The sequence below is a fragment of the Schistocerca piceifrons genome, chromosome 2 (genome assembly GCF_021461385.2).
Source record: "Schistocerca piceifrons isolate TAMUIC-IGC-003096 chromosome 2, iqSchPice1.1, whole genome shotgun sequence".
NCBI classification, from domain to species: domain Eukaryota; kingdom Metazoa; phylum Arthropoda; class Insecta; order Orthoptera; family Acrididae; genus Schistocerca; species Schistocerca piceifrons.
In genome coordinates, this window is record NC_060139.1 from 453,325,583 (window position 1) to 453,352,633 (window position 27,051).

The 27,051-nt window shown below is 43.9% G+C and overlaps 1 protein-coding gene across 1 annotated transcript in view; it reads right to left on the bottom strand.

The window, feature by feature from the left end:
- The window catches only part of LOC124777800 (myosin heavy chain, non-muscle), a gene marked incomplete in the record, with an annotated part of 283,815 nt that extends 257,483 nt beyond the window's left edge, over nt 1–26,332 (bottom strand). Inside the window, 1 exon segment of the mRNA XM_047253316.1 lies at nt 25,779–26,332. Coding sequence (XP_047109272.1) covers nt 25,779–26,135 — 357 coding nt within the window.
- Between the last annotated feature and the right edge of the window lie 719 nt (nt 26,333–27,051).

Consider the following 27,051-nt stretch of genomic DNA (forward strand, 5'->3'; position numbering starts at 1 on the left):
GGCTCTTGTATCTACTTAAATATGTTTCCATCGTCAGGTGAAGCTCGTCAATCGCATGGTCTGTTTGAATACCACAATGCTTTGCTAGGAACAATTGTTTGTCGTTGCCTTCCTCCGACATTGGAACTGATTGACCCACCCAGCTTGCGGAGAACTAGCAGAAGAACGTGGACTCCACACCACGGCGCAACTCTGCGTTATTCACATTAAGAAACATTGCCAGAAAGAAGTGACAGGCAAAAATTCCAGCACTAAGGATAGAACGACAGACCTCTGGTTCTATATACTGACACTAGACAAGCGAGCAACATACTGTCGCGAATGTACTAAATGCATAATATGTCGCTAAGAAAAGCCAATAAAATGAAACAGGTAGTCAAAATGTTTGCTACATATTTTTCAGCATAGTTGACCATCATAGGCATCTTTGCATCGAGCGTTTGGTTTTATTTGAACAGCGAGTTATTGTTTTCTGTCGTCACTGATTGCTATTTTACACTTCAGGCATCGGCTAAAATTATGGAGGACTATATTATTGGTAACTGACCTCTCGGCTATAGGAGTCGCGTAAATATTGAGTAGAGGATATGCCTTTCCTACGATCTGACCTCTGATAGTGTCAGTACTTGTGCGCGAGAAAGCTCGTCACTTATGCCAAGAGGAATTCTAGATGGTGAATGCCCCTACTGTCGCGGAGAGTGTATTTACGCTGTGCTAGTGGCTTCGCAGTCCCGCCATGAAGGAAGCGCCTGTTGGCCGCGACGAAGTGCTGGCGCCCGGCGTGCACTGCACTGCGGCATCGTGTCCATTGTTCACCCACTACGTTAGAGAAGACTTGGCACGGCGCTCGCCGCCAGTAAACAAATAGGCTAATTAAAAACGTGCAAAAAGGCGCGCCGGATTTATTATGTGCCGGGCCGGGCCGCGGGGAATGCAATAATACACACAGGTGGCAGCGATGTGCTGCGAAGTCTTTCTTACTGCGTGGTGGCTATCCCGGTCGTTAGCAGAACTACAGCTGTGATTTTAAAGGCGCGACGAGCTGACATGTCTTCACCAGGCTCGGCGGGCATGTATCGCAGGCTTAAGCAGTAATCTACAGCTGCTTGGGACATAACCCGCTAACTAGCGTTATTAAGGCGGTGCTTGATTCATTGGTAGCCACTCTAACTGCATTAAAATGAAGCGTTTCAGATTTATTTGTGTACTTTAGTTACCACATCAACCTCTTCCTGCCTCTACATACCCTCTGTTTCAGTCAGTGTTGCCATATCGCTCTACAACCTGAAGTGCCCGTTTCCAGGACAATCAGTTGTAAACGACGCTTGCGACCAGTAACTTTAAGTCGTTATTCGGCTTCGTTTTGTGCGTGATACGGCGTATTTATTTTTTACTATTGGTCGCAAGCTTCGTCTGCAACCGTGTGTTAACTGCACTTTAGATAGTAGAGGCATACGACAATGGTGAAGAGAAGCGTAACCAAGGTTATTCTGTGATTTCTTGTTGCTATAATAATTCTTGTAAACAAACATCTGTCAATCACTTTATTCTGCCGCAGGTATAGAGCCTACCTATGGATCAAGTACCGCCTTAATAATGTCAGAATGTCAAAGTAATCCCGGAAGTGGGCAGAACGGTGATAAGGCCATTGCCATTACGCTTGGCGAACTGAATACTGCGTGTTAACTGGGTGCGTGAGAATGTATCCAGAAAGAAAATGCATGGCTGCTGCTTATTCTTGTTAGAGCTGCTGCAGCCCTATTGTGAGGGAGGGCCATGGCAAACGGATATCGCCCACTTCCAGTTTCGACTGTGAATCACTTATTTTGGGCGAGGTACTGCTGACTGCAGTTCCCTATGTTGAAAAATTTTTTGGTGTAAGTATTTTGCCGGTAAAGCGAGGAAATATCGCGTAACTCTTAAACCTATATGACTTCCTCGATGGTGATCCGTCCGCCGGATCCCTGGCACCGCCCTGGTGCTATTTGAGAGGTGTGCCAACACCGCCACTTGTCACTCTCAGTTCCGCAATGGAATTATACTGAAGACACGACTCACACGTCGCGAACGGAAGATGCCAGCATGAGTGAAACCTGAAGTATATCACAATTGGGCTGCTACACCCGCGCCCGGCGGGCCCAGTAGAGCATACTACACAGAATTGTTTTCCAATTACTTGAAACATTTAAGAGTTAGTCACACGTAACATTAAAGCTTCATGCTTCAATTACTGTCTGCAATTACAGTCTCTGACATGCAACACGTCCGCAGACGCGTAAACGTTGAGAGACTGACAGGATAAACTCTTAAGTCGGCACGTAATAGGTGGCTACTGGGGTACACAAAGAGTGTCATACTACCTTAGCCGTAGACAAAAATCACTGCCAATAAAACAATTACGTATCGTTTACAAGGAGAAGATATGCGGGAAAGCGAATGTGAGGTCTGGAGGGAACGTAGGGCGCAGTGGCAAAGCAGAAATGGGCGCTCTGCGAGGCATGTCCGGATGCCTCAGCGACGCGGGTATGTGCAAGGAATCGCGCTCGGACAATTTTTGTCAATCGGCTTTCCAGGGAAGGTCAAAATTCCATTCAGTCAACGTTCTCAATACGGGCTCTTCCGCGTGGAGACAAGGGTAGATGCCTTTCTTTACCATTATATTAACAAATACGGTTTTTAAGATTCAGTACCGCTATCCTGTGGAACTGCCATTGAAGCAAGAGCTTCGCTGAAATAGCCTTTCTCGTCGTTTTTTTCTTTATCAGATAATCTGTGGCAATTTATTTAGGCGGTCTTCAATACGTATCTGCTGCCTGCATGTAACTGCTCTCTGCACAGCCTGTCCTATGTTGGACTCTGTCCACGCCATTACCCAGCAATTAGTGGAATGAAAGCATACTGTCATCTACAGCGTACATGAACAATTCCTTCAGGAATGTGCTAAATTAGAAGGAAAGGACACCAAAGACAGAACTACCTTCGCTGTAGGAGGGACGTGGCACAAGGAACCAATCTCGTCATTGGACGTTTACACCCATACATCGCAAGCCGCCTTACGGTGTATGGCGCAGAGAAGACATACTTATGTACCACTAACAGCATCTCTTCTCTCCACTCTCCCTCCTCCTCCTCCCCAATTCTCCGCTCGATTCGCAAATGGGATGCACGATTGACGGCAAGGCTCCATATGAGCTCTAATTTTTTTCCGATTTTCTCGTCCTGGTCGTTTCGCAAGACTTTTGCGAAACTATTATGCTACCGTCTCTTCTAGGAATATACGCTCCCTGATTCTGAACCATACGCCTCTCTGTGATACAGAATCTCTCTTTCGTGGTATTTGCCACTAAGTTGGTTAAGCATCTCCGTAACGGGCTCGCGCTTGCTAAACAATCCGCTGACGAAACACTCTGTTCTTCATATTATCTCCTGTCTTTTCTATTAATCCATCCTACGGAGAGCACCAGACTCACGAGTAACGCTAAAGAATCTGTCGAATGAGTTTTATGAACCTATTTATTTCTTGGATGATTTATATTTCCTTACGATTCGTCAGAACACCTAAATCGTGACGGTCGGACGGTTACTTTACCGGTATCCTTGTGGATAATAGTTCAGTACCCTAACCAATACGCCACATCGCTCTGTGAAGGGTAGATGAAGGAGGAGAGCTCTTGCTTTATGTGAGTAAAGTCTTTAGAAGAAGTATTCTAGTGCAGTGCCATGGCTGCCCTGTTCTTTGGTGGAAGGTACGTGCTTCAAGGACGCCTCCAGTACGTAACTCCGACAAAACGTGCTGTCAGACATGGCGCTGGGATCAGGGAGACCGAGGGAGGCGTGATCCGGGAGCAGAGCTGCCCGCGGCCAAGTAGGTCGAGCAGCATTTCCTTAGCGGGCGGGGAAAGCGAGGGCCCCTTATGCAAACGCGCCGCCGCCTTGAACTAGAACGGGATGGCCCGCCAACTGTCCCAATATGGCCGCGTCCTGCGCCGTTGCACAAGGCGCGCCCTGTGCCGCGTGAGGCCAGACCGCACCGAAAAGAACGGAACAGAACGTGCCGTCTCAATGAGGCCCACCTGTGGCTAGCGTACAGGCTCTAGCAGCATTCCTCAATACGGCGCCCGTACTACACACACCTCGCAGTACACACACGCGCTCCCTAGTAGCTGCCGTTGAAACTTCTGCGACGACAACGGTTGTAACCTCTGCGACGACAACGGTTGTCACTTCTGCGACGACAACGGTTGTCACTTCTGCTGCAAGGTCATTTTCTCTTCAGCTGCCGCCGTAGACAGTCTGCTTTGCCGAACTGTTTCACACAATTTTACATTAAGCTGTCTACGCAAATAGCTATTGGAGACGTACCACAAGAAATAGTAACAGGCGTTAAATACCTAGGAATAACCACAAGAAGGACTACTAGAAGTGGAATGCTCATACAAAACTAATCGTAGGAAAATTGGATACCAGGCCGAGAATTATTGGAAGAATCTTAAGGAAATTTAACTCGAAGACGAAAGAAGTGTCTCACGGAACACATGTTGGAACGATTCTTGAGTAGCTACATCGCTCTGGAACCCTTACGAAGTTGGATTAATGTAAGAGAGGATGCAACAAGAGCGGCGCATCTCGTCACGCCGTCGTTTAGTCGGTGAGAGCGTTAGACAGATGCTCAACAAACTACAGCCACAAACGCTACAAGGGAGTTTACAGAGAAAGTTCCAGGAAGAGTCGTGCAAAGCACAGGGTGTCCCACTCAAAACTCCCTGATTTCAAAGACTCAGGGAAAAGAACCACAGCAGATACGACAGTGAAAAATGCACCAAGTTGTAGAGCGTCTCAAAGAACTTATTTATCACCAATACACCTCCACATGTGAACCATTTGTAGCGTGAAGAATAGGGTGTCTGTATTCAATTTCTTGCCAAGTTTTTTTGTAACATTTCCTCAATTATTGTTGCAATCGCATTAGTGATACGATGTCGCAACGTAGGAATATCGTTCACTTTGGTCGCATACACGCGGCCCTTCACGAGTCCCCGCACGAAGAAATCAAGTGGCGTAATGTCGGGTGAACGTAGTGGCCACGCAATGGGTCCTACGCGTCCGATCCAACGATTGGAAAATTTTCTAGCCAGGAACTTGCGAACAGCCCTTGACCAAAGCGGTGGAGCTGCATCTTATTGAAAAATGATGTTGGGTTGCAAGTCTTATCTGCGTGTACACAAACTGCTCCAACATGTCCAGATACATTGACCCATTCACTGTTTGTTCCGCAAAGAAGAACGGTCCAACAATCCTGTCTTGCATTAGCTCACACCAGACATTTAATTTAGGGCTATTACGAACATGTTCAATGACAACGTGCGGATTTTCCGAACCCCAAATCCGAACATTTTGCCTATTAACCCTTCCTGATAGATGAAATGTTGCCTCATCTGAGAATAAAGATCTTTCCAGGAAGCTGGCATCCATATAATACGCTGCAGCATATCCGCAGCAAATTGTTGTCGGCGTGGTTTGTCGTTCGGCGTCAGATGTTGCAGAATTTGCACTTTGTAAGCACACATACAAAGACGCTGGTTAACTACACGATGCAATGTTGATCGAGGTACACCAAGTTGCCTAGATGCTTGAAGAATTGACTTACGTGGACTACCGAGAAACGTTTGATGTCCTCCACCGTCTCTTCTGAAACTCCGCAGCGTGCATCGCCAAAATGTTTCATAACACTTCCTGTAACCCGAAGCTTCCTATATATAGGTCTTAGAACTGTCAGAGGGGGGAAGAAATTGAAGCTGTTTATTACTCTGGAGCAGAATGAAGTAGGGTACACAAGTCAACACGTGATTACTACAGGTGTGTACAGATGCATATCAAGTCACTTCAGGTCGCGAGAAAATGCAGGTATTGCTGCCAGTCTTTTGTGATGCTACTGTTTCTCTCATAACTGTTCCCTTTTTTCATCATCCCTATTAAGAGTAACAGGATTTTCAAATATGTTTCTGCATTGATTGTGAAGTAATAATACCAACCAAGTGAACATATCCTCAACACACAGAGTAAATGAACGTGAAAATCACACTAAAAACATTTTCCAGTCTCTGCACAGCATACCAAATTTTCTCTTTCGTTTCTTTTTCCGCATCACGACAGCAAAGGTGGACAAAAACGAATGGTCGTCGTCCGAGCTCAGGATATTCAAAGCACAAATTTATGCCTGTGCAGGAGGCGAAGGGGTTTTGTTCATGGTTGTACAAAATTACTGGTCACGTATGTTCCTCAAATTTTCAGTTACGTGCGTAGCCAACTTAACCCTACGGTGGTCAGCTGTTAATGGTCGCTACTTTGGGGTTTTCAATCGCCCTGATGCTGCAAATTCGCACAGTCCGCAGCAGTGGGCACTCCCGAAGTGCGCTACATGCATTTGCACCCTCATGACTGACTCAAACGCCAGTCAAGTGACCATTAAAAGCTGTCTTGAGCAGTGAAAATCATGCGCCACAAGGTTTAATATGAAAGTGCAAATTAGAAGAACGTGCAGGTATGCAGTAAATATAAGATCCAACAGGATATAGTGCCGTGGAAGCCGAAAAAGTTAAAAGTTTTGCTATGGGCGACACGATATCTAGAAACATTATTGCCCCGTAGACAGGAACTTACAAGAGCCTGCGTCGGCCAAGCGGCAGAGAGCTGGCCATAATTCTTCGCAAAAAAATTTTCGCACTTCTATACCTACATGACTACTCTAAAATTCACACTTAATTGCTTGGCCAGGGTTCTCAGAATCACTTCCTGAGTTTTATCGACCATCCCGCTCTGTAATAGCATGTGACAAAAATAAATATCCAAACCTTTCCGTGCGACCTGTCATATCTCTCTCTCTCTCTCTCTCTCTCTCTCTCTCTCTCTATTTTTACAATGGTCATTTCTCCCTAAGTAGGTTGGCGTCAAGAAATATCTTCTCGTTCAGAGGAGAAAGCCGATGAGCGAAATTTCATGAAAAGATCTCGACGCAACGAAAAACTCTATTCTTTGTACACTGCCCTCAGCTCAGCAATACCCTAATAGAGGACGGACAAGCGTACTGTACGCAGTCAGTTTAGTAGATCTGTATCTTTTTTGTTCGCCTTCCTCACATTTTGCGATGGTACCAGTTTAAGCTGTTCGTAGCTGAAATCTCTAGGTATGTAGTTGAATCGGCAACCTTTACATTTCTGTTATTTATCGTAAAGCCTGCTATTTATCGTATAATCTAAATCTACCCATGCAGAGAACCTCACATTCTTTACTGTTCAGGGTCAATTGCCATTTTTCGCGCCACAGATACCTTGTACAACCCATTTTGAAATTCGTTTAGATGTTCCAGTGCCTTTACTAGAAGTTGAACTACAGCATTATCTACAAACAATTCAAGAGGGTTGCTCAGATTGTCTCCTAAATCTCTTGAATTGCTTAAGAACATCGAGGACCTTGAACATTTCCTTCGGGAACCCCAGAAACCACTTGACAGCAAAATTGGAATGAAGAAGTATCGTGTGAGAGCAGATTCATCAGTAAGCCTCTGTCTATTTTCCCGTAAAATTTACACTTCAACGAGTACGATGTGGAGGGTACTTGTGAAGCAGCAATTACAGAGCTGTCGTAAGCAGTGTGTGCAAGTGATTCTATACCAACAGTTCAGTTCTGTCAGTAAATTATGTTAAACATGCATTGAGACTGGCGGACATTACTTCGAACGGATGCTGTGAGCTGTTTCCTCAAGTTTTGCACTCAAAAGTAACCTCTGTGCACGGTGGAGGGTAATTCGTACCACAATTGAGGGTGGGGGGTGGGTGGGGGGGGGGGGGGGTGGGGGGGTAGGATGGGGGTTAAAAGTGGCGTCGCCTCCTTACTATCTGTAACCTCTCTCGCCATTAATCGAGATATAAGGCTTGATTTGCGGCTGGACAGCTAAATTATTCTACTTCTTCATAGAAAGGTTACATCTACATCTACATCTACATCTATACTCCGCGAGCCACCTTACGGTGTGTGGCGGAGGGTACTTATTGTACCACTATCTGATCCCCCCTTCCCTGTTCCATTCACGAATTGTGCGTGGGAAGAACGACTGCTTGTAAGTCTCCGTATTTGCTCTAATTTCTCGGATCTTTTCGTTGTGATCATTACGCGAGATATATGTGGGCGGTAGTAATATGTTGCCCATCTCTTCTCGGAATGTGCTCTCTCGTAATTTCGATAATAAACCTCTCCGTATTGCGTAACGCCTTTCTTGAAGTGTCCGCCACTGGAGCTTGTTCAGCATCTCCGTAACGCTCTCGCGCTGACTAAATGTCCCCATGACGAATCGCGCTGCTTTTCGCTGGATCATGTCTATCTCTTCTATTAATCCAACCTGGTAAGGGTCCCATACTGATGAGCAATACTCAAGAATCGGACGAACAAGCGTTTTGTAAGCTACTTCTGTCGTCGATGAGTCACATTTTCTTAGAATTCTTCCTATGAATCTCAACCTGGCGCCTGCTTTTCCCACTATTTGTTTTATGTGATCATTCCACTTCAGATCGCTCCGGATAGTAACTCCTAAGTATTTTACGGTCGTTACCGCTTCCAATGATTTACCACCTATGGCATAATCGTACTGGAATGGATTTCTGCCCCTATGTATGCGCATTATATTACATTTATCTACGTTTAGGGAAAGCTGCCAGCTGTTGCACCATGCATTAATCCTCTGCAGGTCCTCCTAGAGTACGTACGAGTCTTCTGATGTTGCTACTTTCTTGTAGACAACCGTGTCATCTGCAAATAGCCTCACGGAGCTACCGATGTTGTCAACTAAGTCATTTATGTATATTGTAAACAATAAAGGTCCTATCACGCTTCCTTGCGGTACTCCCGAAATTACCTCTACATCTGCAGATTTTGAACCGTTAAGAATGACATGTTGTGTTCTTTCTTCTAGGAAATCCTGAATCCAATCACAAACCTGGTCCGATATTCCGTAAGCTCGTATTTTTTTCACTAAACGTAAGTGCGGAACCGTATCAAATGCCTTCCTGAAGTCCAGGAATACGGCATCAATCTGCTCGCCAGTGTCTACGGCACTGTGAATTTCTTGGGCAAATAGGGCGAGCTGAGTTTCACATGATCTCTGTTTGCGGAATCCATGTTGGTTATGATGAAGGAGATTTGTATTATCTAAGAACGTCATAATACGAGAACACAAAACATGTTCCATTATTCTACAACAGATTGACGTAAGCGAAATAGGCCTATAATTATTCGCATCTGATTTATGACCCTTCTTGAAAATGGGAACGACCTGCGCTTTCTTCCAGTCGCTAGGTACTTTACGTTCTTCCAGCGATCTACGATAAATTGCTGATAGAAAGGGGGCAAGTTCTTTAGCATAATCACTGTAGAATCTTAAGGGTATCTCGTCTGGTCCGGATGCTTTTCCGCTACTAAGTGATAGCAGTTGTTTTTCAATTCCGATATCGTTTATTTCAATATTTTCCATTTTGGCGTCCGTGCGACGGCTGAAGTCAGGGACCGTGTTACGATTTTCCGCAGTGAAACAGTTTCGGAACACTGAATTCAGTATTTCTGCCTTTCTTCGGTCGTCCTCTGTTTCGGTGCCATCGTGGTCAACGAGTGACTGAATAGGGGATTTAGATCCGCTTACCGATTTTACATATGACCAAAACTTTTTAGGGTTCTTGTTTAGATTGTTTGCCAATGTTTTATGTTCGAATTCGTTGAATGCTTCTCTCATTGCTCTCTTTACGCTCTTTTTCGCTTCGTTCAGCTTTTCCTTATCAGCTATGATTCGACTACTCTTAAACCTATGATGAAGCTTTCTTTGTTTCCGTAGTACCTTTCGTACATGATTGTTATACCACGGTGGATCTTTCCCCTCGCTTTGGACCTTAGTCGGTACGAACTTATCTAAGGCGTACTGGACGATGTTTCTGAATTTTTTCCATTTTTGTTCCACATCCTCTTCCTCAGAAATGAACGTTTCATGGTGGTCACTCAGATATTCTGCGATTTGTGCCCTATCACTCTTGTTAAGCAAATATATTCCTTTCTTGGCATTTCTTACTCTGTAACCACGGCTAAGATTCAGGACCAGGGTAAAATCGCTGAAAATAAGCACGATTTTACCTGATTACAGTTCATTGAACTACCTCATTTTCTTTCATTTTAGTAAGTCCATTGCCTGCAAGCGATAGATTCCACTCTATCAGCTCAGGAAGGAAGATTTGGGCTCAGCCCCCCGTCAAATGGCGGCGGTGTACAAGCTCCAACTGGACAATGATCGGGCAGAATATGAGCCGTGTAAATTCTCAACCAAATTTGCCTTAAATAACTTAGGAAAAGCGTAGAAAACCAAAAGTTTGCGGTCGGACGGTGATCTGATCTTCGCTCCTCCAAAATCCTGATCCAATTGTATAACTACGACGCCGCATCACGTTTTACACTGACCCTGGCCCGACCGTGAAGCGTACTTTTAATCTCATCTATTTTTGGGCAGAAATGGCGTGTCAATTAGTGCCCTAATGTTGGCCTTTTATTCTGTGGCAGGCAATATGCAACGATCAAAATTCAGCTGTGACATCGCTGAAAGCAGGCAGGCCGAAGTCCGGTAGTAACGGCCTTACGGAATACCAGCGGTGCGACGCTGACCCTCGTACTTCTGCCAGACGTCAGTTGAATGGCGAAACGTGTAAACATTTGCATTCCAACGCCCTGTGCCCAGTGAAGAAAGTGCAACGAAATAACGGCCGGACGGACGAGCGGAGCGCGGAATCCGCTGAGGTCTGCCGGGTGAGCCTGACGTGGCCGCGGAGGCGCTGACGTCACCGCGCACTGTACAAACAGCGCCGCACCCAGCCAGGGGGCCGGCGTAACCAGACACCCGACACATCACCACCACCCTCCCTCCAGCTCACGTGTACAGCCGAGTGCCCGATACTGCAGCTTACTGAATTCTGTAGCATCAAAATATCTCAAGCTGCTAAGTCTTTGTAGAAGCCGCCCGACTTAAGTGGAGGAGATGGTTATGTGAATGTGTCAGCAGGCACTGTTCTGCAGAGATACCAAAATCGTGATAAGGACAGACGTCAAGCGACCAAAAGCTATACAGATATGATCCATCACATCCATTATTCCGCTTAGAGACTAGCGAAGTTCATCACGTATGGAGAGACGCACTTCTACCACTTTATTAAGTTCCAATAACGATTAGTGAAGCGACCAGAAGAAAGATGGTGGTGGTATTTACGGAATGCACAACTCTGGCTAACAATGCCCTTGCTATGTTATGAACGAATGAACGATGATTATTAAAAATTAAATTAAGACCGTAGTTTACCGCGATGATGCTCTCGGATAAGTGCTTCACGTTTCCTTGGGTGTAGTTTGACAAATTATATTATGGAGACGTCACAAAATCAGGGAACATCATTGTGCTACGAGAGGTTCCGTTGATGTATGTTAGTATCGATGCTGATTCCGTTCCACGGTAAGTTAATTCTGCTTATTTTCCTGTAGCCTTTCAGCATGCAGCGCACGTTTTCCAAGTACCACTACGGGTGCAGTGGCTGCGTCGGTTGCATTAGTAGTTGCTGCACATACTGTTCTCAACCAGCTTCGTTCATCAAATACAAAAATATGTTTGGTAAATTCCGTACTGCCGAACACAGGCTCTCATACGTCCGATTACGCTTGATGAAACTGAAGTATTATCCACCCATGTACCTGCTATACAGCTTTGCGTCGCTAAAGAAGCTGCAGAGGTCAGAAGATGCTGAAACTTCAACCGCAATATGGAAATGAAGGCTACAGAGAAGTAAGCTGTTATCTACCAGTTACTGGAACCAGCATCGCTACTATTGTTTTACTAACGGGAATTATTTACAGACGAATGGAAAAACTGGTAGAAGCCGACCTCGGGGAAGATCAGTTAGGATTCCGTAGAAATGTTGGAACACGTGAGGCAATACTGACCCTACGACTTGTCTTAGAAGATAGATTAAGGAAAGGCAAACCTACGTTTCCCATATTTGTAGACTTAGAGAAAGCTTTTGACAATGTTGACTGGAATACTCTCTTTCGAATTCTGAGGGTGGCAGGGGTAAAATATAAGGAGCGATAGGCTATTTACAATTTGTACAGAAACCAGAAGGCAGTTATAAGAGTCGAGGGGCATGAAAGGGAAGCACTGGTTGGGAAGGGAGTGAGACAGGGTTGTTGCCTATCCCCGATTTTATTCAATCTGTATATTGAGCAAGCAATAAAGGAAACGAAAGAAAAGTTCGGAGTAGGTATTAAAATCCATGGAGAAGGAATAAAAACTTTGAGGTTCGCCGATGACATTGTAATTCTGTCAGAGACAGCAAAGGACTTGGAAGGGCAGTTGAACGGAATGGGCAGTGTCTTGAAAGGAGGATATAAGATGAACATTAACAAAAGCAAAACGAGGATAGTGGAATGTAGTCGAATTAAGTCGAGTGATGCTGAGGGAATTAGATTAGGAAATGAGACACTTGAAGTAGTAAAGGAGTTTTGCTATTTGGGGAGCAAAATAACTGATGATGGTCGAAGTAGAGAGGATATAAAATGTAGACTGGCAATGGCAAGGAAAGCGTTTCTGAAGAAGAAAAAATTGTTAACATCGAGTATAGATTTAAATGTCAGGAAGTCGTTTCTGAAAGTATTTGTATGGAGTGTAGCCATGTATGGAAGTGAAACGTGGACGATAAATAGTTTAGACAAGAAGAGAATAGAAGCTTTCGAAATGTGGTGCTACAGAAGATTAGATGGGTAGATCACATAACTAATGAGGAGGTATTGAATAGAATTGGGGAGAAGAGGAGCTTGTGGCACAACTTGACTAGAAGAAGGGATCGGTTGGTAGGACATGTTCTGAGACATCGAGGGATCACCAATTTAGTATTGGAGGGCAGCGTGGAGGGTAAAAATCGTAGAGGGAGACCAAGAGATGAATACACTAAGCAGATTCAGAAGGATGTAGACAGCAGTAGGTACTGGGAGATGATGAAGCTTGCACAGGATAGAGTAGCATGGAGAGCTGCATCAAACCAATCTCAAGACTGAAGACCACAACAACATATACAGAAGTACCAGATGGCCTAGTAGTGCCATAGTTAACTATTTAACAATAACGGAGGAAGTCGTTGACAGTTCTGAGTACACAAATAAATCACATGGTAAGAAAACCGAGCAACATTTATTCAAGAAATAAGTTTCCCTTTCCTGTATCACATAAGGTTGAGTCAGGAATTGGCACCAGTGTGAGATTGCCGTCTGCCGCCCACAGAACTGTGGCTGTGGACAGCAATTGACATCACCTGAATGGCGCTTGACGGATGGAGACCACATCGCGGGGTTATTGGTTACCCACACTGCGTAGCACGGTCCAATACTGAACCCCCAAAATCCGTCTGTGATGTATTTTGGCAAAGGAGTAACTATTTCATTGCGTCTGCTGTATTTGTATCATTTCTAGAAATCATCTCCAACCCTAAAACTCGTTAGTTTGAGAAAGACGACAAAAAATTGTTGTAAGTTTACCCAAAGAGTTAAAGCAGTCTCTCTCACTGTTCCTCGTTGTTTACGCATATTATACTGTTTTATTGACGGCTGGCGGTGACGGTTTAGTGAAGAGTACTTCTCGGGAGTGGAGTCGCTGGCGCCAAGACAAACATCCGCTTCATTTTTGGCGCGAGTCTCTTCTGCTCCCCCCCACCTCCCGACCTAGCACTCCAGCCACAAGGTTCCAGCGGCGAGAGGAGGGGGGCGGGCGCGATCTCAGGTGCGACGGACTGTCGCCAGGCACCAACATCTCTCAACCAGCCATCTGATGGAACCACTCGCCAGATACACGACTGTCCTCACTTACCGTCAGGAGTATGGATGTAGATGTAGAATGTACAATGATGTAAAGTTACCTGTCTGGAGAAGAGCTACGATTGTCTAATAGACCTGAAAGGGTACTAACTCGCTTATTTGCTTTTGTAGCCTGCGGTCGTATTGCGAAACGAAGTATACTTAATATCAATTTCTAGCTAACTATTGTTCTGTGTGTTTACCCATGTAAATGATATAATTTGGTAGTTACATTAAATATTTCGGTGTCTTCTTCCGTCTTCTTCTACTTACTTTTCGACCGTGTGTGGACAATGTTATTTCAGTCGCGTGTTCAAAATGGTTCAAATGGCTCTGAGCACTATGGGACTCAACTGCTGAGGTCATTAGTCCCCTAGAACTTAGAACTAGTTAAACCGAACTAACCTAAGGACATGACAAACCGAGGCAGGATTCAAACCTGCGACCTTTAACCGCACGGCCACTTCGGCCGGCTCAGTCGCGTGTTTCTCTGAGGTATAGCTTGCACAAAATACTGTCTTATTCGTTTCTTGGTGGATGATTTTTCTTTCTTCAGCCCATGTATTGTCAGATTTCAGCTTCGGGTCATCTTGAAAATGCTAGTAAAATCCAATTTTCTTCTCGATTAAGTCACAGTCACTGTTGTTTTCATTTGTGGTAACTGAACCTCGGCGAACCATGACTCTTTGTTTATTTGTCCAGAATATACGTAAAATTCACTTGGCCAGTGCATTTAGGCTCATTTATATTGTGTACCCAAGCTTGTTGTTAATAGTAATACTCATAAAACATTTTTTCAAGCCCAAATTTATTCGATACTGCACTGAGTGAGTTGTTCGGAAGTACGACACACGACAGTCGTTATGAAATATATTCGCAGTTACCAATATGTACAATCAACTATATAATGAATGACAAGAAAATTTGTGCCCAACCGGGACTCTAACCCGGATCTCACGCTTATGGTGAGCGGTCGCCAAACCACTAGGGTATCCGAGCACGACTCACGGCCAGACCCAAACATGCGTCTACAACCTGCACTCTTACATCCATTATGTGCATTCCCGTACAATGTCTGAACAATGGTAGTAAGTATGGAAAAAATAGTTTAAGAAATGCTCTTCTTGCAAACGTAAATTTTTAATTCAAAAAAGTCTTTCTCCAAAACGGTACTTACTTTTCAGACATTCCTCGTACTATGCATACGACTGTAACACCAAAAGAACTATTCACTAACTTCTTTATTTAATGAGTCTCCTTTGTTGGTAGACTGTGCTCCTGCAATAGTGGAGCTAACTGGCTATCAGCTCCAACCTCCCCCACCATAGCTCCATCCCCGCGGCCCATGGAAACTACACGGAGTATTCCTCCACAATGTAGTTTCTTAACTGCACAGCACAGCGCCACAGTCACGGACTGTTATCTCTGAAACCTTCGGTCTGTGCTTGATGCAGTTGCACAGGACTGATCTGTAGAGTTAGTTGTTTAAATGGCCACGCAATTTCATAGTAGTTGGCCGGCGGGGACATAAGCTGCTGATTTTATACACACTGACGACTGTTTGACTTTGCCTCTTGCATTTTCTGTCACAGACAACTCATTCCCCGCCACCCTCACCATCCGCTCTGGTTCTGATTCACTTAATGCAGCCTTGGTGTGGATGAAGCTTCCTTTTGCTTCTTCATGGCAGCGACGGCCAATGTTGGTGGTAACTGTGGGATTACGGAAAGGGTGTAGTAGTGGTGGCCGGGTGGGGCCCGCCGCTATCTTGGGTGCAGGGCGGCGCGCCGCTCCGCGCTATGCCGCCTAAAAATACAGCCGGCGCCCAGAACGACGCCGGTCGCCAGTCTGCCCGCACTCACCTGCTGCAACCACCCTACATGCCTCGCCACCTGTTGCGCAACCCCAAGTGACAATGCAATCCAGCAGCATGTTTTTCCATTTAATGTCTACCTCCGCCTCGTTCTACACAGAGGTGACAAAAATCATGGGATGCCTCCTAATAACGTATTTAACTTTTTCCTCAATGTAATGCAGCTGCTCGTCGTGGCATAGACTCAACAAGTCGTTTGGCAGTCCTCTGCACAAATATTCAGCCATGCTGCTTCTACAGCCGTCCATAATTGCGACGGTGTTGCCGGTGCAGAATTTTGTGCACGAACTGACCACTCGATTACGTCCCATAAGTGTTCGATGGGAATCACGTCGGGCTATCTGGTCGGCCAAATCATTCACTCGAATTGTCCACAATGTTCTCCAAACCAACCTCGAACCATTGCGTTGCGGTGACATGGCGTATTGTCATAAAAATTCCATCGTTGTTTGGGAACGCTGAGTACATGAATGGTTGCAAATTGTCTCCAAGTAGTCGAATAATCCATTCCAGTCAATGATCGGTTCAGTTGAACCGGAGAACCCAGTCCATTCCATGTAAACACAGCCCATGCTATTATCGAACCGCCACCAGTATGCACAGCGCCTTGTTGAACTTGGGTCATGGCTTCGTGGGGTCTGCGACACAATCCAACCCTACCATCACATCTTACAAACTGAAATCGTTACTCCTCTGACCAGGCCACGTTTACCCAGTCGTCTAGGGTCCAACCGATATGGTCACGAGAGAAGGAGCGGCTCTACAGGCGAGGTCGTGCTGTTAGAAAAAGCATTCGCATCGGCCGTCTGCTGCCTTAGACAATTAACACCAAGTTTCGCGGCACTGTCCTGAACTCCCAAATTGATTTCTGCGGTAATTTCCCGCAGTGCTGCTTGTCTTTTAGCACTGACAACTTACGTAAACGCCGCTGTTCTAAGTGAAGGACGTCGGCCACTTCGTTGTCCGTGGTGAGAGGTAATACCTGAAATTTGATAAATTCGGCCATCTTGACACAGTGGATCACGAATATCTAATTGTCCAACGATTTCCGAACTCGAATTCCCATGCGTCTAGCTCCAACTACCAATCTGAAGTCTGTTTATTCTCGTCGTGCGGTCACAAACACGTCGGAAACCGTTTCACACAAATCATCCGAGTACAAATGGTTTCTCCGCCAGTGCACTGCTCTTTTCTATCTTGTGTACGCCATACTACCGCCAGCTATAAATGAGCATATCACTATCCAATGATCTTTACCATCTCAATATGTATCATGAGAATAATTTGATATTGAGAAACCAAACTTGCTGCGACCAGCATCCTGCACAATATGCTGTAATTAATCTTTCACAATCGAAGCCATGATGTCTTAGGAGTCGTTGATCACTGACCGCACATTTCAGTCTTTATTGAAGTGTTCCAACAACGTCTATGGTTATCGATGCCATAGATGCCTTGCCCCGAGTGCCGTTAACCGGTGTTATCTGTGGCCAAGGAGGAAGTAAGGCAGCGTCTCGTGCTGAGTCTCCGCGAGCAATCTGCCCGAGAAACGAGGAAGTGAACGCACTGTCTGCTGGAGTGGGTCGGCGTGCAGCCAGGCTGCGTACCGCAGTCACGGAGGTGCGACCGCTGAGCGACGTGGGCAGGCTGTCTGTCTGCTTCCCTTTCTATCTACCGTGTACGAATACAGCACCGTCTAGATGCTGTGCCAGTCCCGTTCTGGTAAGGATGGATGCGGAAGTGCTTAGCTGCTTTTGCAAGTTGATAAATAGTCGCCACGCCACTGCCTCCTGGAACTTAAGTTATCGGCTGTTGACAGAGCTTCACCGTACATGGCAGATGCCATTTAGCTTTACTGCTGTAGGGTGGTACGGCAGTGTGTCGACGGGTACCTAAATTACGGTTCCTCCGTGTTTGAGTGAAGCTGTTTGGCAGACATCGTTTGGGTGACGTCGCTTAGTCGCCACTTGTCCATTAGTGTGGTTGTCACTGTCTCTTCCGTCATATTAGTATCATTCGCTGGGTTGAGTTAATGCTGCCGCCTCACGCGAGCTTGTGCCCTTGTTAAACTACGTATGCTAATGCATTAGTCTCTAGTATAAGGGAGAGGTAGGTTTTGAATACAAAGATTGTCTCTCAGTCGTCCCCTGTTATAAAATTACTGTTAAGTTCGCTTGTCTTTTGCTTACCTTTGCCTGTAACTGTGTTTCTTAAGTGCTGTAAAAGGCTGTGGTGCTTTATTGACAGGTTAATTTGTGAACCTTGCCATTATTTGATTCCTTTTAAATATTTGCTGCACCGATAGCGCCGAGATTCTGTAGCAGGTGCTTTGATATATGTGAAAGCTATTGATCTAATGTTGCAACCACTTCATTGCTTAAGGTTCACTGTGACAGTTGCGCCAAGGTTATGTGAAATGTTCAACCTTTGCCAAGCTAAATGATCTACATTTAATAGGTATCTTTTTAGTGTTCCGTGTCTAACAATTGCGAAGTATTTGTAAATGTCTATCGTGAGTTTTAAGGAAGAAGTACTACTGATTACGAAGTTGCTGTTACTGAACTTTTAATTATTTGTCATAACGTTCCTTATTCTGAAATTGGTCATCAGCATACACTTCTGTTATCACTTCTCGTGAACGACTGTTCCTTAATAGTGAATATATGTGGCCGTGTGTTGTTTTTCTATGACGTGCCAGAAAGATTACAGCCAAATATTTACTTCCAGTTGTAAAATGAAAGATTTTCCTTATTGCCACATGTGATGAAATATACCTGGAGATTAAACTGTTATGATCAGATATTGTGAAATCGCTCTTACAATGAAGTGAGATGTTCAGATACCGTTTTTATTAATAAACGATGAGCTGATATTTGTCCACTAAACCACCAGTACGCTCTACTCCCACACACCCTTGCTCCATATAAGCACATTCATCTTGCAATAGTTCTTACAAAATTATGTCATTCAATTAGTCTACCGGAATATCTTTCAGCCTTTGTTTCATTTACTATTCCCATTTCCTCATGACATCACTTTTAACATTTCTCATAGTTTGGCATCGCATTCTAAATCTCTTTCAAAAATGAGCTTTGCAGCGCTAGGTATTAACTAACTTCCTAATGTTCACATTCATAACCTCATAGATTGCTCTTCTTAACTTTTGTTCCCTTTTTCAGTTTTCCTAGCTGGGCCTGAAAGTGATCAATATATTATGGAGAAGGCAGTTATAAAAAAGTATGGGGCCCAGAAGGTAAGTTTTCATTATTTTCATTTTAGTCTCACCACTGCTCTTTCCCTGGTATTCCCAGCTTTCCCAGACGTGATATCAAATGTCCCACAAACCATTCTCTGGTTAGGACGTACCTTACAGTTCTTTACTCGCCTCTTCTTTCTCTGACGTCTTCACTATGTACTTAATGTTTACTGTCCTTAAATACGGCCGCATTTCAACCCATTCTAATTTTTCTCTCGTTTACCCATGATCCACGCTACATTTCCACTCATTTTTGTGCTTCAGACGTTCACTTCCGGAAAATTCATCGCCGACAATGATATCAGAGGATCTCCATTGTTGAAAAACGTTATGCTTGCGCCGGTTTGCTTCTGCCATTTTGCTTCCCAGGCAGAAGAATCGTTTAGCTTCTTGTACTACTTGTATCGCTAGTAATTTTGATTTAACCGAGACGAGATCCTTTTCTACTACTGGTCATCACCTCTCTTTGTTAAGGATGAACTATATTATTAGAAACTCAGCGTGCTGTCCGTATCATTTTACACGTTTCACGTCTTTCAAGTTTAGTAGGAGAGGCCTCACAAACTAACCTGCGCTTTATTGTGCCGGACAACGAAATCTGGCACACCGCTGTGCATCGACCAAGGGAGATACCGCTCGTTTTGAAGTAGTGTGATATTACGCAGACTATCAATTCAACAAGCAGTTCTTAAGCACCATATGACCATTTATTAATGAACACGTAATACTTCCCTGACGATTACTCGAGGCTAGAAAAATGTGGACGCAGCACGAATTTATACGAGATTAAAATCAAATTCTAATTGTTGGATCACGGACACAACTTTGCCTGATGTGGCAACAAATTTCATGAGCTCCGTCACTTCAAGTCTTCCTACTCCGCCTGATCTTTAACGATTACATTTCCATTTGAAGCTTCTAGACGCAGTGTGAAAAGCGACAGCGATGCCGGTGGTCGCCTGTTTCGCATCATTTTCTACTCCTAAGTCGAGTCGATGGTTCTATACTCGTAGCTAACATCTTACTACAAAACGGTGACGCATCACCAAAACTGACTTGCCAATGCAAGCTTTTAGTGTCACTCTAATTAACCAGCCAGAGCAGCAACTTGACTCCCAAGGAACATCGCACCCAGTCTCCAGCCAGTAATCTAGTCAAGCGGTGACTAAATTAATATTTCAACGTATGTTGGCAACATTATTTAGTCAAGTAGCAAGTAAAATGGTTTACTGGTTCCAATGCTAGTAAGATGGACAGTATTTTCTTTTTTATTTATCTTACTCCAACTCTTTCACCAATGACGTGCCAGTAGATCGGTGTGAAGATGGGTTAATAACATGCTTCAGTCTTCTTTATCTCTTAGTTCACCTAAGTGGATACGTGGAGTGTGGATCACCTATGGTCAACTACATTACTACTAACATAGTATTGCTTGTGGAACGCGAGATGTTCCCAATAGAGAAATAAATCTCTACCATAGTAGCAATCAGTTACTTTTCATTTACACTCAAAAGTTTTTTAACATTGTACTACGACGGACTTAGCAAACTTCTCCAACTAACGCAGAAGCAGATGATTTCCCGAGTCAAACGAGGTGTATTTATGATTTTTCTTACCTAAGACTTTCGGTTAGTTGGATTTATACCTCTTGCTTTTTCTAACAGAAAACTGAAGCAAACTTTCCAGCATTCTCACTGAGGAAGAATACTGTTTGTGTCTTCAAGTGCGTGTCATTTAGGAAGCACATTGTATGCAACATGCAAATATCTTTGACCAATCCCTTTTCCTTTCTAATATTCCCAATTTCTTCTTTCGCCTCAGACAAGAGAAGGATTATGATCTATTACTTCATTCGTCCTCGCTCTCCGTATCATCTTGCAAGTCATAACTATGCCTGACTGGGAATCCATTTCGGGCCCTGAGACTGGTACAATAAGTAGCTTCCACCATGCACACTAATCTTCAGAATTAATTAAGCATGAGGACGTAGAGCAAAATTTTTTGACTGTAAATCAGAAACAAATGCGAAAAAGAGGAGATTAGCGTCCCGTCGACAACGAGGTCATTAGAGACGGAGCAAAAGCTCGGATCCGGGAAGGATGGGGAAGAAAACAGGCCGTGCCCTCTGAAAGGAACCATCCCGGCATATGCCTGAGGTGATTGAGGAAAATCACGGAAAACCGAAATCTGGATGGCCGGACGCGGGTTTGAACCGTCGTCCTCTCGAATGCGAGTCCAAAATGCGAGAAAGAACCTACGGACAGTTTCAGAGTCCAACGTGATTTGATACTGTGTATAAGACGTGGGTTCACAGAGTAACGGCAGAAACTATCCAGCACTCACACAAAGGGGTGTACACCGACAGGCCTGCACCAGCGGACGAAACGTCTACTCCAAGTTTCATTACTAATTCATTGTTTCTTGGGCTGTGAAAGACACTCACATTATGACTTTGCGAAAGCCAAAGCGTAACTGCAAAAAATGAACACTACTTCTGCGCTTCTTAAACTCATGATTATTTAGCTATAGAAAAATAAATCCTTTTATCACGAAAAAACGACTAAGGCGTTTTAGTATGCGGGTATGATGCAATAACTATTTCACTAACCGCCTTATTCACCCCTATTCGACTTCTAAAGAAATGTGTCGCTAGAAAATATTTCTAGTTCAAGAAAGCGCATCTGATACTGGCATGTGCACCAGGTATCACAGTCTCTCTCCACTCATCATACAATACACACATGACCGCACACAATACGTCAATTGCGATGACCTACGCTCTACAGATATACTACTTAAGACACGGCTCACACGTCGCGAGTAAGAAGGCCACTGAAAGACAACCTATCCCTACTTGGTAGCTGAAACTACACATAGGGGTCTCCCAACCAGCAATGCCATAAGAGTTGTTTAAGGTATTTTGCAGACCTTCCAAAGTCCCATTAGAGAGATGGAAAACAGTCGTTAAAAACCTCTGGAAAAATAAAGACAGACCTTCAACGACAGATTAAAAACTTATGACAATGCTTCTTCAGTTAATTTTGTGCTTGAGTGTGGTAGTGGACCACTCCACCGGCTGTGTTGACTGACTGTAGCGTGGCCGAGCTATGTTAGCCTGGAAGAACAAAACGAGTGTGAAAGCGAATCAAAGAATGTGGTAACAGACCTACTGTACGGTAGCCTATTGCCTAAGTTGGCGTCACATTTAATGAATCTTGCCATACATAATGCAATTTTCGTTGTAAAAACTGCAAGGTAAATTAAAATACCAATAACCGGTAGTGGGCAAGCCTCCGACTAGTAATTTGATGCATACTAGAACATACATAGCATGAACACGAAAAATTAAAGGCAGGGAGTGGATCTCCTATATAACTATTACCCATATTTTATATAATAGCAATAAGCAAGGAACAGTTGATGTAAAAATAGTCGTGTAGGAGACAGACTCGTCATTGCCTAATCGCGCAACGGCTGGTCGCGAGGCGGGACGGCGTTCAAGCCGGCGATGACTCGGCTGCCGCCAAATTACGGCGCGCCACTAACTCAATTACGCGGGGCACGGCAATGCCTGCGCGCCATGCTATTTGGCCCGCGCCGCCGAACGAGCGTCTAGTCGGCTATTCGTTTCGCCCGCAGTCGAGAGCCGAGACTCGAGGCACGGTCGGCCGCGCCCACGGGCCTGCTGACGGCTCGTCCCGGACCAGGGGCGCCGACAACGCGCAACAGGCCCAAGGTCGTCCCCACACCAGCAACGTGCTCGCCTTTCCCTCTGGATCACAACGCTCGCACTTCATCACTGGGCGCTTTGCAGACTGGCAATCACGTACTGCTGTCCTGTCCTAATCGTGTCCTCCTACACGGCAGTAGTAAAAGTTATTCCAACACCAGGCTCTGACGTCTCCATAAGCTTTATCCCATTACCCAGAACAGAAACAACGTACGTCTCCAACGTTACTTGTGCTCGTGAATGACCCATTGACAAATTAAAACTACATCATATTCTGTTAACAGTTTTGCCTCTATAAAACCGCACAACCACGCTTAATTTTTTTCCCCTCCTAAATCTAGCCTTGAAAATACGCGCGAAAGAGAGGAACGCTCACACTACATAACTAACTTTAAAATTACGTAAATTCCCCGACAGTCAATTACACCACTAAGGAATCAAGGTAACAGCACCTTGAATATGATTTCTTACTACATTATGGCAATTCGTGTAACTTCTCCAATTTTTCATCAAAGGGTCCAGAAGAGCTGATTGGTATTATTATATTAGGCTCTATAGTAAATAGCAAAGATCACAAGAACATCGAACAGCTGCAGTGCGCTAACAATTTTTACCGGACAATTTCACAGTTGAAAGTCACAACCAGTGCCGAGTTCTACACAAGAATATGAAAAGCCAATCATATAATATTGAGGAGAGCCGAATCCTATCTTCCGTCTCGAGCCGCACTTTCGCTTCCCAATATCATTCGGTGGAAACAATGAAGGCAACCTAATCATTTAGCAAATTCTATTGGAAACAATGTAATGCTATTATCAGCACAGATACTGGCAGCACACACACACAGTGCCAGGATAGGCAGTTATAGCAACTTAAGTACAAAACCTACCCACGTCTGCTAATGACAGCGATCACATCTTCATTAAGTAAGTTTTAGATAAGCTTCAGTAACCAGTACGTTTTTTATAAAATTCTGAAACTTGGGGCAATATTCCTCATATTTTTATGTCACCCTAGGTGGTTGCTATTCGTACCACTAACTGAACAAAAATCTATACAGAATATAGTTAGATGCCCCTTTAAGAGTCATCAGCTTCCTCCCACCAAAGTCTTTATAATGACAGATCAGAATCAAAATAAACTTGAGTCATTCATTTCAGTGGGCAGTCAGATTCTACCGTATAATTCCGCGCACGAACTCTACGATTTTGTGAAATTTAACTATTTACATGCAGTGGTAAATATAGTCTTTTCAAAACTGAACACTCGAACCTTTACTACGCTGCTGTTTTTACTGTCTAGTGATCTTACGAGCAAAACAATTTTACACCATTAAGCTGCCTACAAGAAGAGAGTAGAAGCTTTCGAAATGTGGTGCTACAGAAGAATGCTGAAGATTAGATGGGTAGATCACATAACTAATGAGGAAGTATTGAATAGGATTGGGGAGAAGAGAAGTCTGTGGCACAACTTGACCAGAAGAAGGGATCGGTTGGTAGGACATGTTCTGAGGCATCAAGGGATCACCAATTTAGTATTGGAGGGCAGTGTGGAGGGTAAAAATCGTAGAGGGAGACCAAGAGATGAATACACTAAGCAGATTCAGAAGGATGTAGGTTGCAGTAGGTACTGGGAGATGAAAAAGCTTGCACAGGATAGAGTAGCATGGAGAGCTGCATCAAACCAGTCTCAGGACTGAAGACCACAACAACAACAACAAGCTGCCTACAGAAGCTTCTGCCTAGCTGGCAGGTTGTAAAAGTTGCTTATAAACCATACACAATGTAAGTACCAGATCACAGACAGGCAATATCCCTCAGAACAGCGTAAAATAAATGCTACTGTTTACTTTTGTCTATTATTACACAACTTAAGAAACTAAGCATGTAGCAGTCCCTGAAATACATTAAACATGAAAAAGGTGGTTAGCTGCAACTTAAATCACTGTCCTCTTAAAGTACGGCACAATAAAGGTAGGCATTCAAGATCTGCTGTAAATCATCTGTGAGACGCGCCTATGAGGAAACCTCTATAGATAAGAACGTTGGCGTATTTATTTAATTCCTTTAGAAATAAAGTAGCGTACACTAGAGCTAAGTGTGTGTTGTAGCATCTATTCTTAAAAAACAATGGGCTACCTAACACTGGCCTTCGCTACTGAACACTATATTAATCTCATTCAGCTTACAATACATAAACAAAAGAGGGGAGAGCACCTAGATGTCGCCAATGTTCATCCTATGCCACCAATAACTTTTGTTTTTAATATTATAAGAGTCGTGCAAATGTTTAAACACTATGTTAAATACTTCGCAATAAAAACAGTATTCAACAACAGAAATCTTGTCTTACGCCGGCATAAGTTATTGTCATATATTTGTATGAAGATAAAATTTTAACCAGGATGCTTCGATATTGCACATCTCTGCTGCAAAGAAATTATATATACTATGAAGTAAACATTATTATGTCTGTAAATATAGAATCTGCTGTTTGTGCAGTTGGAGATGCAAAAAACTATTTCCTTGCCCATCAGGATCTAAGAAATGATTGTCTTCTCACATCTATCAAAGCACGAGATACATTCAGGTAATTTTGCCAGCTGGATAATTCATTTGTAATCTATACTTTTGATACGTTTTAGACAAAAATAAAGGTTAGTGTCTGCGAATAAGAATGAAGTGAGATTATGTTCCATCTGCACAAATATTCCAAGATTGCAGACTATAAAGAAAACAGAGCACAACGTTTTTGAATTCGAAAACTGGCGTTTTATCAAATCCTAAACAGGTGCATATGGAGCCTGCTGCACAGGGTACAACTTTACAGCTTCGTGGGAATTGTTATTTGAAACACAGTCACTACTTATTGTGCTATACCGAAGTATATAGCAATGCCCTTGTCTTTTATCAAAGATAACATATTAATACTGATGTTTATGATGGCTTAAAAAACTGTAGAGCAATAATAGCTGTAGTTAAAGGCAAAATGTTAGTACTTACATAAATGAGGCCGGAATAGTATCTGTCCTTCAGGTTGTGCAGCACTGATGCTTCGTTCAGACAGGTTAATTCTGCCATATCCTCAACCTTGTCGAATTTGGGAGGATTCATCTTCTGAATGTCATCCTTCGCTACCAAGACACGTTTACCGGTGTCTTGTATTTCCACTTCAACTTCGTCGCCTCTCTCCCCTTTTATGCCAGCAGCAACGAAACCATGCGTTTCGTGAGGAACCCATACTAATCTTTTTTGCGTCCATTCTGCTTGTGTTGCTGGATCATTGAACATATTTCTATCAACAGACAGGTATTTCAACTCCGGGTCCGACCGGTCTAGCTTCGTATCACTGTCCGCCATGTTTGTGTTTTCTCGAGTAAATTGCTACGTGTAATGCTGAAAAACACGATCCACACGCACTAAAGATGTTTAACACAATAGTTTTGCAGATTAACTGTTTTCTACGTTGACTGAAATCACAAAAACCATAGCATGCGACAGTCAATGGGTCCACCCAACCTCACTGCTTGACAGTTAGAAGGCGAATGCACAACTAAACTATGACTCTCCTCTGAGGCCGACGCCCGGACTGTAACTCCCTTACCGACCGCTGCAAGCGCTACTGCTTAGGCGGCAGCTCCTGCCGTATGGAGAGTCTTTGTTCAAATACGGAAAATTGTTATCTACGTGTAAGCCTGTCAGTAGTGGGTCGCTTTCACTACCACACCTTTTATGAGAGATCTGACACAAGATAATCAGGAGAGGGGAGGTCTCATACTGCTGAAAGTACGCTATTTTTCCCTGTAACGGCCATGCACGTACAAGTAACGTTTTTATTCTAACGGTAATCAACGTGTGCTTCGCTCTTTTTCTATCTGCAGTTAGCTGTTGAGTTATTCACGTTTTTATTTCAGTCTGAAACCTGAAAAATACACTAAGTTGTCTCGTAACTATCTTTTACACTGGCAGTTACTCTGATTCCAAAGGGATTTTAACAACGATAAATTACATATCCTAACGGTAGCTTCCAGGTTTTCAACACGACAGTTAATTTCGACAGTAAAAATTGGAGTTTTTGGCCGTTAGTTGTGCTTTTGCACAGATATCCTTCGTACTATTTGACTAGCAATACGATTTCATAATCACACTTAAATTAGAGTCTTCTTTCATCTCCACTGAAGATGTTCTTAAAAGAAGAAAGTACTTAAAAGAAAATGTTAACTCAGTAAAAAAGTATCCCTGTTAAGTGTAGAAATTCCGTGACCGGCAGATAAAT